Source organism: Copadichromis virginalis, linkage group LG17 (assembly GCF_057382275.1).
Source record: "Copadichromis virginalis isolate Kocher_CV1m ecotype Utaka linkage group LG17, C_Virginalis_male_GT1.1, whole genome shotgun sequence".
NCBI lineage: Eukaryota > Metazoa > Chordata > Actinopteri > Cichliformes > Cichlidae > Copadichromis > Copadichromis virginalis.
Window position 1 is genome coordinate 7,496,078 of NC_140634.1, and position 14,321 is coordinate 7,510,398.

The 14,321-nt window shown below is 43.0% G+C and overlaps 1 protein-coding gene across 1 annotated transcript in view; it reads left to right on the forward strand.

The window, feature by feature from the left end:
* The first annotated feature begins 3,113 nt into the window (after positions 1–3,113).
* The window catches only part of syde2 (synapse defective 1, Rho GTPase, homolog 2 (C. elegans)), a 48,275-nt gene continuing 37,067 nt past the window's right edge, over positions 3,114–14,321 (forward strand). The window contains exons 1-2 of the mRNA XM_085437826.1: positions 3,114–5,158; positions 13,795–14,096. Of these exons, the coding sequence (XP_085293952.1) occupies positions 3,115–5,158; positions 13,795–14,096 (2,346 nt within the window). The 5' untranslated portion in view covers position 3,114. The remainder of the gene's footprint in view (positions 5,159–13,794; positions 14,097–14,321) is intronic.

Below are 14,321 nucleotides of genomic sequence, written 5' to 3' on the forward strand. Positions count from 1 at the left end.
TCATGCCCTGAAGTGAGCCCACTGAATAACTCCTGCCCTTCTTTAAAGTTCAGAGGTCTGCATCCTTTGCTGTGCTTCTAGCTTCTTATCCCTAACCCCCCCTCATCTGTCTCCTGCTTTCTCTTTAGCTCTCTTTCAAACACAAACACACAATATGCAGCCTGCAGGTTTTGACCTGTAAATAACTGCCCAGACAGGGTCTAGTCAGTCAGTCAGTCGGGGAGGCAGGCCGAGGCGTCAGGGCCTACGCGGCTCCTGCAGGGCCATAACAGATGCTTATCATGTTTTAGTGAGGGTAGTGGAGGTGGGTGGAGGGGTGCGTGAAAGTGTGGACGCTGGGGCCCTGCTGATGAATGGCTCTGACAATAAATGCCCTCAATCATGGGTAGACTTTAGAAAACAGAGGTGCAGTGATGCCAAGAGGCTTACAATGGATTCAGATCCAGTCAGTGTGTGTGTGCAGGAGGGGGTATGTGCATGTCTTAAAGGGAGGGGTATATACAGAGCGCTTGTGCACTTATACACCCACTGCAGCTTTTCAGCAGCTCATCCTCTTGCACATTCCAAGTAGAGGCAACAGCAAACAAACGGCTTAAGGTTGAAGTCAAGTATGTTTCATTCCTTTCACTGCTGTTTCGGCTGCTTTTAAGACACGGGTTGTCCCACGAGCAGGGACAGGGGTTAGATGCGAGGTCAAAGAGGAGAGGATTACAGAAGATACACTTCAGATAAAAGTGTCAGTCCAGTAATCGGCAGTGATTCATCATCAGGCAGGCCAGGCTATTTACGTTGGTATCATTTTGAGGATAAAAAAGGGATTGTGTGTGTAAAAGTAAAGATAAAGCAATGAAAAGACAAATTCCCCATTACACACGCGATCCTGCTCATTTTTAAAGAGTAACACTGTGTAGCTACCTCATCGCCATCTTCTTAAGCTTAGTGTTTTTCTCTTTTCCCTCTCTCTTCGCAGAGTGTCAAGCACATTTTTCCCATGAGATGAAAGTTGTTGTTTTCCCTGCTGTTTGCTGAAATGCCTTCACAACTACCAGCGAAGGCGGTAATTTGAAGTCCTGGCTCACTGCTCTCCAACTGAATTTAATTCACATTTTGGGGACAAATATGTGTTGAATTTTAGCAGAGAGGCAGGAGCTCCCGAGAGCTGCGCTTCACACCCCATCACCCGCGCCGTGGCTCTGCACGTAAAGCTTAAAACGCTACAATTATACGCATGTATCACCAAAACGGAGAAGTTCTGTGATGTGTGGAGCCATACTCGTGTTTAGATGCAAAGCACATTTGCAGCTTCATCCCAAGGAGTTTGTTTGTTTCACTACATTTAGTTTATGGCAACTCTGACCAAGATTTACAGTTTGTCTGGTTTTTTTAAATTATTGTACTGCATTTTTATCAATGAACATACAGGACTGCATCAGTAATATGTCAGTGGTATACATTTGTATAAAACCATTGTTTTTCCACATAAATGCATTTCCTCACAAGAAAACCTGTAACTGAAACACTGTAAAATCATTTACATGTCATTTAAATCTCTATATTTGTCTGAAAATAGCAAAGGTGAAATATCAAATGTAGATAAATTTCCTCATTCGGTAAAAATAAATGTGAACCACAAGAATGCAATGCCGCCTGAAGGCCCAAAGATCACCAGACTGATTTTCTGGCCTTGTCTGTTGCACACAGGATACAAACAATTATAATCTAAAGAACATTATTCTTTGTAGAAACAGTTTTTTGCAGATTGTTGAGCCTCCACTCATCTTTACTTCTGAGAAACTGCCTCTATGAGATGCTCTTTTTATACCCAGTCACTGAACTGTGGACTGTTAATCTAAATAGCTGCAATATGCTCCTCCATTTGTTTCTTTTTAACACCTCTTACTCTCCAGCCTTTGCTACCCCGTCCCAACTTCCCCGTTCGTTGCTGCCATTAACCCTCCTGTTATGTTGCTGGTCAGATTGACCCAGAACAGAAGAGATGTCACATGTCATCTGCATCACTACAGAAAACAAAACAAAAAAAAATCAAAATTATAAAAGAAAATTGTAAAATAATCAATGCCAGTGTTTCTGACACTTTTGGATGAGTAAATTTGCCCCGGGTCAAATTAACCCAGGAGCATAATTGGTGTCCCTGGAAACCAACATAACAGGAGGGTTAAATTGAAAATGACACAATTTTTTCTTAAAGTAGTCTCAGTGCAAATATCCAATGTGTTTTCTATGTTCTACTACTATGTTCTGGAATTTTGCCCAGACTGTCTTGCAATTTGAAAACATAAATCTTTTGTTAATCAAAAACAATTTTCTTTTCTTGCTAAATCCCTTCCCCCAATTTTCTAAAGTAGACGTTGAAAAGACAGGATTTCTTTCTGTTTTTCTATTACTTACTTAAACTCTGAGTTTGAATGTAAGCTCTAAAACTTAATAAAGTATAGTTAAAAGTCCAAAATGTATGCCCTGCTTCACATTATCCAAAGCCATGCAGTGGGACCGGATTGGAGTGTTTGCCGGTGTGGTTGCGAGTGTGTTTCAGAGATAACACAGACAGATAGATAGCTTCACACCTCTGGGCAATTTAGACTCACCAGTGAACCCCTCTTGTGTGTATTTGGATTGGATACTCCATCTGGATAAAACAAAAAACACGCACACACACAAAACCCCACAAAAAAGCATCCATATAACATTCTTCGGATAAATCACGTTCAAGGTAAGCCTCGTCTACTTGAACTTAAAGCTAAGAAAAATGCTTCAAATACTTGAGATGCAAACATGAGGAAAGGGTGAGGTGAGGCGCTAGAGAGAAAGGAAGAGCCAAAGCGTGTGCGTGCGTGTGTGCGTGTGGCAGCAAGCGAGGGGAGGGAGAGAGAGAGAGGTGGTGCAGTTGAGCGAAGTGAGCCTGGAGTGAGTGGGTCGACAGAGCCGAGGTGACAGTGGAGAATGGAGAGGAGCCCGTCCACCCGGCGAGCTTTGACCGCGGCGAGCAAAGGAGAACCCACTCGATCCTTTCCTTTTGGAGCAACTGCGCAAAAAGAAACCGGGAGGAATTAACTAGTGGGGGACGGGGGAGGGGTGGGGGGGCAAAGGAAAGGAATGGCTGATCCTCTGCGGAGGACTTTACTAGCGAAACTCCGGGGGAAGAAATCCAGGAAAGGAGCGACGGTCGGCGGTGGATACGGCTCTTCTGCTGCTGCCGCTGCGGTGAATGGGGGCCGAGAAGGTAAAGAAAAAGTTTTGCAAACGCAGCGAGACTCCGATGAGGCTCGCTCCATAGTCTTGTTCGCAGATCTGGATTGCATGCCAGAGAGAATGAGTACGTACGAGAATTATATTGACGGCGCTGTGGTGCAGACAGACGGGGATATAGCAGTAGCGCAGAGTCGCTCAGCGCAGTTGGCCGGCTCACGTCCCCGAGAGCGAAGCCGCGGGGGCAGGGTTCGGGTTAATGAGGAGCTCCTGGGGGTCCCACTTCAAAGAGACTTGCCGTTTGGGGGGGATGCTTTTTGGGAGGGTGATAGGAGAAAACCGGGGCACAGGTCCGCTGACAGAGTCACCGCGGGTGTTCCACTCCCTGAACCGCATGTGCAGAGAAAACACTGCATTTCGGTCGGAGATTCAATCGGGTTTGGGGACAGTTCAAATCCAGTTTTAAGCAGAACGCAGGTACAGGCGCATGTAGGGGATGGGAGACCATCAGAGGACCAGTTTAAAGGAGCTGATGGTGAGGTTAGAGAGCCCAAAGACAGAGAGTGCTCCCGGCACATGGTAGGGACTGTTTTGGCCGTGCGTGAAAGCAATGCCAACTGGAGTTTTGACAGCAGACCGACTTTGGAGACAAACGCACGAAATTACGCACGCGTGTGCCCAAACCGCATGTTAAAGAACACCGAAGAAAACTCTGTAATCAGAAATATTGAGAGCTACGATCCTGACTATGCCGGGGACGTTAAAGGTGGTCTACTGAGTCCCACTTTTTTCCCCACTGAGTTAGAAATATGCGACGTGAACATGGCATCCCTGTGCGCCACAGAGCCCTCACTCACATACCCTTTAGACAGCGAAGATGACGATTACTACGATAATGAAATTCTGCCCTTCTACGAAACAATCAGACCAATGACTGACGGTGAGAGAGCAGAGACTGTAGAGTTCACCCAGCCTGGTCAGGATAAAGGACAGGCTGGTGATAGTAACAGTGCCCAGGAAACAGACAGGCTTAGGAACCAGCTGAAAGAGGCTTATTACCTTCTTATCAATGCTATGAATGATATCAACATGGATGTCCAGCAGATCGGTGATGTAACTGAGCAGCAGGCTACCTCATCGTGTAGCAGCCCGTCCAGGGACAGCCTGTGCTCCAGGTTGTCTTTGAAAAACAGGGACAGTGACTCCTGGTCGTCAGGAGAGGACCAAAGCCCTCAGCAGGTGTCAGACACCGACTCACTGCTGCTTTGTCTCACTGGGATTGTAGAGGTAGGACTTAAAGGCAGGCTGAAGAGTAAGAGCATGGCAAACTTGTCTTTCACCAAAAAACCTACTTTGTCACGCTCTACAAGTGATGGAGAGATTAGGTACCAGGACGCCTTCTCAGAGAGTGTTCAGGCTTGTGGAACGCAAAGTGCTGAAATCTGTGATGATCAAGAAGCTGAACCAGGTGAAGGAGGCACAGGAGCGGGTGAGCTGTCTGAATCTCGGGTTTTCTGCAGTGCCGTCAGCAATGAGGAGCTGCTGCAAGATGATGGCGTTGAAGAAGAACGGGACGGGAAGCTGAATGAGAGCAGTGGCTCCATCAACAGCATCACAAGTTCCTCAGACAGCAACACCGAGACGGCAACACATCAGGGTCACGACAACAAGCAGGAGCTGACTGAACTCCAGACACAGGTGGCCAACTCGGCCAACAAAGGTCATGGTGTCACTGTCAACAAGATGCAAGAGTGGATGCACAAAGGCCGCATGCTGTCTTCTGAAATGAAGCAGCGCATTGAAGGCTCATCTTTGCCCCGCGGTGGAGACAAGAGCCATGACCGGTCCTGTCCTCAGGTTAACCCAGGAGGCTGTAAACCGGGGACCCAGACATCCAGCCGAGCGGGTAAATCTGTCAAGGCCAAGTCACAACAGCAGCAGCAGCAGCCAGGTAGGACGGCTACACGGCATGGCCTCAACTCCCGTGGATCCTCTAAAACAGACAACTCTCACCTTCCTTCCTCCCTTCTGATAATTATCATCCTCCTCCACTCATAGTATACTCCTTCTGGTGGCGGTCCATCCCGCACTCCTCCTCTTCTGGATGCAAAGCAAAGGGACGAGACACCTCAGACCTCTTGCTTTCCTTTTTATTTTTTAAGACTCTAATCGGTGGCGGGCTTCTATCCTTCACACTAATTTAGGTGCATTTTAACACCAGATTAATAGCACATCAGGCCGTAGGTTGGATTACTCACAGCGTAGTTCAGTAACAACTAACTCACTCCTGGTAGAGCATTGTTAGTGGTGTTGGTGGTGGGATTTGTGCGTGTGTGTGTGTGTGTGTGTCTATTGACTGGAATGACATTTGATTATCTGATTATGAACATATCAAATGATTTTCTGATTGTGCTTAGATGACAGAGAAAACATCTGTATCATAAAACAACCGTTACCGAGTGACACGTGTTGTCATCATCCCTCATGCAATCAAATGCCAGATTAATCAGAAAGTGTCTGTGTGGTAAGCTTTTATTGGCATTTAGCAGCACAGGATGTGCTCTATGGATCAAAAACATGCCCATGCCTTTTAATTTCTCCTCTATTTTTTGCCTCCTGTGGTAGTTTCCTATGTTGCGGCGCATGTGTTCCAGCATGCCTGCCTGTGAAATGTGCGTGTGTGTGTCTCTGACAGTGTTTACCATAGTAAGACGATGATGTGCCATGTGTGCAGGGTGGTGTTGACTGTCAGTGTGCCGGACTGCTAGAAATAGTGTGTGATCCGTGAGGCCGCTCCTCTGTCGGCTTAGCATAGCTCCAACTTTACAGCTCTTTCCTCTCTGGTCTTTTAGTTAAAAAATAAAGTCAGAGCTCTTGTAGATGTTAGTTTCCATGCACCCGTTCACCCAAATCTCATATTTTCCCCATTTTGTTCAGCTTTCCCAACTGAACTTTTCCACAGCTGTGGCCAGAGAAATCCAAAAGCAGGAGAGAAGCCACTGCAGTTATTTTCTGTGGTAGTGGTGTGTGTGTGTGTGTGTGTGTGTGTGTGTGTGTTTTAGAGTAAGGGGGGCTGGGCTGTCATCTTGCCTTCCTCCCCAGTCATTTGCTTTGGACAGCTCCATGGTAACTTGCATTTTAAAGAGACCTTGGATTGAATATTTAGAATGCCATTCCTGTTGTTTAACATGTTTGCATTGTGTCACTTAATTCACCACCATGAATGAACAAAATGAAGAGTGATTAAATATTTATTAAGGTCAGCCGTGAGCTTATCTTGCCCTTGTGGGCCTCCACACCATACAAAGACCCATTTAAAAAAACAAAAGAAAGAAAGAAAGAGATGCCAAAGCTGCAAAGTTCCTGTTAAATGCTTTTTTTGGCCTAAAGCTCTTAATTGAATTCATTGGTAATCCTTGGTTCGTGGAATTATTTATGTATTTCTGACTTTCTAAAAATAGACCAGTTCCTCCCCTGTGAGTATTATTTGGAAATTAAACCTCAGCCTAAAATCGTAGCACAAAAATACTGTCTGAATTACACTATAGCTAATTTATTTTTGTCCTGACTTGTCCTTTAATTACTCTTGTAAAAGAAAAGTGTCCATTATTGTGTGTCACTCCTTATGTGTGGGTGTGCGATATTGTGCACACAAGCATGCATTTGCACATCTATGCTGTGAGTGTGCATGTTTGTATTTGCAGTGTGAGGATTTATAGTTTCGTTGTGTTTAGTTGCAGTGGAGCAGCAGGTGTGCCGGCAGGCATTCAGTATCCAGGTGTCATGTTTTGGCCAGAACTGAGCTCAGGAGTGGTGTGTCAGTCAAAGCTGATATTGAGACTGAGCCATAGATAACACAAATAGAGAAGATTCACTCCTGGGAGGCAGACTGTTTATTTTTTTTACTTCTTTTTAAGCCCTCTGTTCATTTGAGTCAAGTGTTTCTAAGTCCCCGGTCACACGTGTGTGGAAACCAGTCCCCAACTATCTGGCAACCACTTGTTGCAAGGGAAAAATGTGAATTTCCTGACTGGTTTTGAAGGTTGATGGCAGTTTACTTTGAAGGTGACTGTTCTGTTTCCAGTTTGTGTTGTATTTTTTCAACTTTTACTGTAGTTCATAAAGTAAACTGCAAGTGTTGTCTCCCACATAAACTATGGGTGACCATGGCAATATGCTAGCAACCAAAGCAATCATGGTGCAGCAGCCTCTTATCCACCAATTTCTCCTGGATGCAGCCAGTAACCTCCAACACTCACCAACTTGTCATATTTTTCCGAAGCAGAAAAATATAACAAGTTCAAATATGAAGCTGCAATCAGCAGGTAGTTTGCTTAGCTTAGCTTAATGCATTTAGTGAAAACAGCTAGTCTGACTCTCATGTACAAAATCTGCCTACAAGCACCTGTAAATCCCAGTAATCAATGTTATGTAAGGTCTATAAGAGTAGGCTATGAAATATGCTAAGCGATATCTTGTTTTTCATCAGGTTTTCTGATGTGATAATTTAATAAATGCACAGTGTACAGAGTAAACAAATGAACAGATGTAATGTTTTAATCAGTGAGCTTAAGTGATGCTGGTAAGTGAACTGTGGATGGGCAGATTCATGCTAGCTGTTTTCCCTTTGTTCCTGTCCTAAGCTATGCTAACTGCAATGTCATTACCTTTAGCATTAACATGAGACTGTTCACAATAACATTTGAGACCAACATTTCCTTAACTCCAGAACTGTTCTTTAAAAGAATAACGTGTCAAGCATCACATTTAATATGCTGTGAATTAGGTATACTGTTTAGCATTGCTTAACCCGAATTCCTAACTCCAAAGCTTAGATGGGAGTGCAGGTGTAATATAATATTACTCGACTGCTGTCAAGTCATGTCAGAACGATGCGGCGTTTGGTTTCTGCATTATGCCAGAAACCTTGTTACAGAGCTGCTGGGTTTTTGGTTTTTCACAGTGATTTGTCTTGTCTGGTGTCTGTATGTGGACAGATTTATGGAAGATGGTAGCTCTAAAGACAGATCAGGTGATGAAGGAGAAACTTGAGGCATCTGGGTTCATTCCTGGATGATTTTATGAGTTGTGTGAGTCAGATGATGGTATCTGCTGCAGAGGTGGGGCAAACATTAAGATGAGGATGATCACAGCTAAACAATACTAACTACAGTGAAAATTAAAACTAATGACATTTGAAATAAATGCCATTGATCATACTGTTTCAATGCAATGGAAATCCTTGGTCCCTGGCATTCATGGGGAGGATTTTGAAATGTTATGTTAACCTGTACGTTGTTGGGCTACGTTAAAGTCTTTCTACCAGGCACGGTCAGTCCAACTGCAGGTTATCAGCGACATAACAATCTGTTGATTGCCTGTGAAGCACAACAGCAGTCAAACTGAGGTTCATTCAAGGCCAGATAACAGATGATACCATAATATTGACAGAGAATGACTACAGATCTCTGGTAAATGTTGTGGGTTGTTAACTTCTAGCCAGGTTTTCTTTGGGCTAGTAGAAACCTGAAATTAAGACTGAAAATCAATTTTTCTAGGGTGAGCTTGCCAAGAGAAGGGCAGACATTTAACGTGACACGATGTGTCTGAAGTATTTAGGTTGAAGAATGTTAAAGGCTTTTATGTAGAGCACCAACTGATATAGAAGTTTTAACCTGATTCATGATATTTGATGATATTTTCCGTGGTATTTTAAAAATAGGATGTACCAATATGTCAGCTGAGATTTTTTTTCAGAAACACAAACAACGAACAGATTTCCCTAACATCTGTCATGTGTTGTTTTTAATGGTTTACAATCTGCCTGCCTCTGCTTATATCAGAGAACAAGCAACCTCAACAGTCATAACAACGGTGTTTCTAGTGTCATTTCATTACTTTTTAAATATCTATTTATTGGTTGTTATAAATGGTAATAACAAGAGATATCGGCTTGCCAATAAATCAGGCTCTACTTTTATGTAGGGGCCTTTGAAAATGTTCTTCTGTACAAGGGCTTCCTGCTCCTGAAGGTTTGAGAAACCCCAGTTTAAGTGACAGAATGGGGGACCTACACAAAGAGGTAGGTGGTTTTAATGTTGTGGCTGATTGGTGTAGATTGTAATAATTAGGTGGCAGCTTAAGGGCTGAAGAGCTTTCCTGAAAGGCCTTTCGCTTACTTTTAGGGACTTGTCTTAGGATTGCAAGTGTTTCAAGCTTAATTGGGTAATTATCTTACAGCGTCCTTCCTCGGGGGCATTTGATCAGTTTTTCTTTTAAACAGAAGCAATAAGACAGGAAAACAAGCACTACATAGAAAAGATTTTGGATTTCAAGCCAGCATACCGAAGTGGAAGTGGCATTAGGAACAGGCTACGATGCCAGGACACCTCAGCAGGATACAAGTGTTGACATGTGATGCAACCCTGGATGATCTCAGCGCTGCCTGCCTGTAAAAAGAAAAATCTACACCAAGAATCATCATTAGCATATGAATGAAGGTCAGCAGTAATCTATGGCACACCGCAAAAGATTCCCTCTGAAGGAGGCTCTGAAACTGTATTCACAACAAAGTTTTGTCTGTACGGAGGTGAGAACTAGCTGGTGTGTTTTGCACATATCAAAAGAGGAGCCTCTATAAAGAAGGAATTTAGGGAATAAAAGAACAGCCTATGGGAAAGTGGATCAAGCGCTTTGTCTTAGAGAAATGATTCAGCCACTCAGAAGATTTAGGCATGAATATAATTGGGTCTACTGTCAGGCTCATATGGCACAGGTCCACAGCAGCACATCAAGTAAATAAGATTTTTCTTTTTTTCTTAGGAAGGTGCATTCCTTGCAGCACCTCAGACAAACACGACACTCCTTTCAGTGCATGCACCACCTCTCCTTTTCTCTTAATTTCCACCCACAGACATGCACCCATGTACCATCTGTCACTTTCAGGTCAGAGGTGTGATTTTTTTTTTTGCCTTACAATGAATACATTATCTACACACAATGATGGCAGAGGCAGACAGGCTGTGTTAGCTCTGGTATGGAAATATTTTGCAACTGGGTGCTACTAGAGGAAAAGAGCTGTTTTTCTGGAAGGCTGTCTTGCTTTATGTGGCAATGTAAGTGGGAATGAGTGAAAGGGGCTTATTCACTAATGCTAATTTTCACAAGACAAAAAATCTTTCCCTACCTTACTTTGAATAAACAGACTTTAAACTAAGAATTATTTTCCAGGTCTGTTAATTTGTACTCTGTAACAGAAGGCTGTAAAATGTTGGTGAAAGATGAAGCTGCTGTTTTGTTGTTTCATAATGCGTTATGTAGTAGTATGATGGTTATTTCAGTTGCTTCTAGCACGACTCAAAAAGCAGTTGGTAAGCCTGGCCAAGACTCCTCTAGCGATTAATAACCCACGGCCAGTGGTCACCTTCAGGGTGGTTGTCATAAGGTTTGGTAACATTCTTGCTTCAGGAGGAGAATAACGGCTAACGATGATAGTGTTTTTTTCATAGTTCAGTACAGAGATAAAGGACATTAAGCTCAAGACCCAGTCATCATGAGGAATGGCTTATTTATGGATGCAGTTAACAGTAATAGCCCATTTATCGAGCATGAACATTAAAACAAAAGTAATGGCAAACAAACAGCTAAAAATATAAAGCTTATTTTCTATATAGCAGTAGGTACAAAGTATAGAAACAGCTTAATGCTGCTAACCTTCTCTGTAATTTTGCAGGCAAATTTTGCAGACAAATCTGAGGATATTGTGGTAGAAATGCTAATTCCTAAAATTAGATGCATCCTTGCATCTCTTGTTCCATCAGAAAAACAAAACGCCCAACGTTTTCTGTTCATTTTGATATGTTTTTGACTCATTTGGCACCCTAAGTGTAATCGTGGTATGAAGATTGTCATTCAAGGAAGGCAGACCCACAAGTTCCTTTGTGTGTTTAATATCAAGACTGAATGTTCTGCAGTTCAAATACTGAAATGCTGGTGTAAAAAAGTTGCGAGGAAAAGGCAGGCAAGAGTGACAAGAGTGAAAATGGCTAAAGTCTCACTTATTAAGTCAACGCAGCAGGCTGCTGTTTGCCAGGGCGAGGTGTTACTCATGTGAAGGAGTGTGACAGTGCGAGGAGACAGCAGCCAGGCTGTAAATCTGGAGCTGTGGTCTGGAATGCTGTTCATGTCAGAACTCGCTTCCTCTTCCAGTTATGAAAGACCCCTTAAAGAAGATGGCATGCTGACAAAATCTTTGTGCACAACTGTCTCACCTCTCTGTAGTCTTACGGTACCAGGTTGAGCACACAGTGAGCTGTGCAGCTTTGGATTGGTCGTTATAATCGTTCCTCCATTCTGCCTAAATGTTCCTCCCATCTCATATCATGTCTTTTCCACACCAGTAATCCTTTTCTTGCCTTTCCTACAATCTATGTGTGTATTCCCATTTTTTGAAATTCATCTGGTCAATTTAGAGTTTTTCATGCAAACTAACAATTGTAGCCTTAAGAGGCTGAAGTTTTGAACATCTCGTGGTGCTAAAAAATCCTTTTTGAAGACCACGCCTTTGTAAACTATAGCTTACAGTCGGCGCCTTCATTGTAGTGTACTTTCTAAAAGGTTTCCCCTCATAAATTTCCAAATATAAGTAAAAAGACTTCTTGCAGGCTCAGTTGAAAGGGTAATAAGGAACTGCCATAACCTCTGAATATAAACCATAGCAGATTAGTAGAGGCTGGCTGCTTAGGTCTACGCATTAACTCGTGGGGCTCAGTGCATCACCACTAGCTTAGTACACTTTTGTCTTTCTCCAGGCAGTCAGCACAGGCTAAAACTACTAAACTTCAGGCCCTTAAAGAGCCCAAACCAGGCTAACGCAAACACGTTGCTGTTCCAGACACAGTAATAAAAAAACTACAAAAATTTAAAATGTGCTTTACATCCTATAGCAGCGGTCCCCAATCCTTTTTGCACTACGGACCGTCTTTTGTCTGACAATATTTTCACAGACCTGCCTTTAAGGTGTCACGGATAAATACAACAAAATAAAACCAACCGGTACCAAAAAAAACAAAGATTTATTGATTTATACAGAACACGGGAAAAAACCCAGGGAAATCGAGTTAATGATAAAAACGATTTAAAAAAATAATTTTTTTTATTTTTATTGTTATTAAAAATAATGTTTTTTTAATAAACCGGTGGCCCGAGAGAGGGCCTCCTCTCGTGGCCCGGTACCAAACGTTTTACGGACCAGTACCCGGGGGTTGGGGGCCACTTTTAATTGAAATGAAAGAGAAGAGAGAGCGATGTGATTGGTTTTCTCCAAGTAGTTATTTCTCCCACTTTTTTCTTGGTGAGAGGAACTACATAATTGATGTTTATGGGACAACAATTGCTTTATAATGGCGTAGATCACTGGAAAGGCGGGAGACACTGTTCAGAGATCCTGGTTGACTTCCAGGGAAAAGCAAATGCTGTGTCTTTGTCCTAATGTCAAGTTTGTTAACAATGATAATAATAATAATGAGCATGAAAAACTTTGTTTACTAAGTAGAAGTTATGGCATGTGATTTTAATGTCCTCTCTTAGATGATATTTATACTACAGTCAAGTGTGTATATACTGTTAAAGTCGATTTTGTAAAGTGAAAATGTTCTCAAGTCTATAATTTGCCGGATAGCCTGACATGCATGGAAATGTATTTCCTTGAGGAAGAGATGTTGTCATTATAGCATGCGGAGGGGCTCGTCTGCTAGCTGCTGAGGATCAAAACAGTCTTTTACACGAGTTTGCTGTACAAGTTCAAGCAAGACCCTGCCCTCAGCACCTCACTCTCCCTGTCACACACACATGCACACACACATGCGCACAAGTTGTTTTTCTCCGGCTGCATCTGCTAGCAACTTTTGTAAAAAAAAAAAGCGTGGCATTTGATTTACAGGCAAAGGTGTTTTTTGATTGCTTGGAGAAAACTTTCTTGCAGTAGCTCCTTTGTTCCTTTCTTTGGGCCATCGAGGCACTGAGTCATCTCTCTATTATTTGGCTTTTTTACACTGTGCACATATCACCATCAGCCTCTCCACACGTCCTGTCCTCTTTATTTTCACAGCTGTAACACCAGCAATTATCACATCTTTCCATCTCGTTTTTGAATTCAGAACCCACACGTTCTTGAAGCTCACATGAACTAGGATCCTAAAGATGAGGTTAAAAAAGCTGAGGTGCTGCAGGGGATTGTGGTGGTGTGATTGAAAGTTTGACTTTGGGTGTAAAAGCTATTTAACGATGGTCCGTCCAAAAGTCATAAAGCAGAGAAATCAAATGAGACAAATCAAAGATGTGGCTTCAAAACACAGACGAGAGAGAGAGACGAGATGAAATCTAAAAGCTTATAGTAAAATATCACATTTCCTCACCTGTGGTTTTTTGATACAGATGTTTTCTTCATCTTGTCATGACATGAATAGCCTGAGATCAGTTCCTGTAATTCAATGCAGTTAAGAAATTACTTAAATGATAGTGATCAGGATGAAAATTAGTTGTCTGCTGGCATGGGGCTGTAACTCTCTTCACTCTTGCTTCCCTCAGCTTTCATTGAGAATGTCCAGACCTCCTGTGCTAATAGCCGAGAGGCGGGCAGGACCAACGAGAGTTCATCATGGAGGCCACAGCTCACCACCATCACTGTCTCCAAGAAGCGCAACTGGTTGCAGCAGAGCTCACTTGGGAAGAATCAGTGCACTAAGGATGAGCTTCAGGGAATGCTGGGAGCCGACGAGGAGGGCAGCCAGGGTTTCCATCAGCCACTTCCTTCTCCTAGTCCCTCCCCAGACCATCTGAGGCCCTCAAGGGGAGCACCCCCTAGGCCGGTTCGCTTGCAGCTGCCGCAGGTTAGCCTCGAGGTCTCTCTTTTTAAAAAGATGAGCTATAGATCAAGCAAAAGTTGGCCAGTTAGCTTAGCTAAAAACACAGAAACTGGGGAATACAGCTAGCCTGGCTCTATCCGAATTCATTTAAGGCTACAAACAAAGAAATAGTCCCAAAGATAATGTGTCATCATAAACCCACAAATGATATAATAAGAGAATCTGAGAATCTGAAACTGTGTAGCTAGA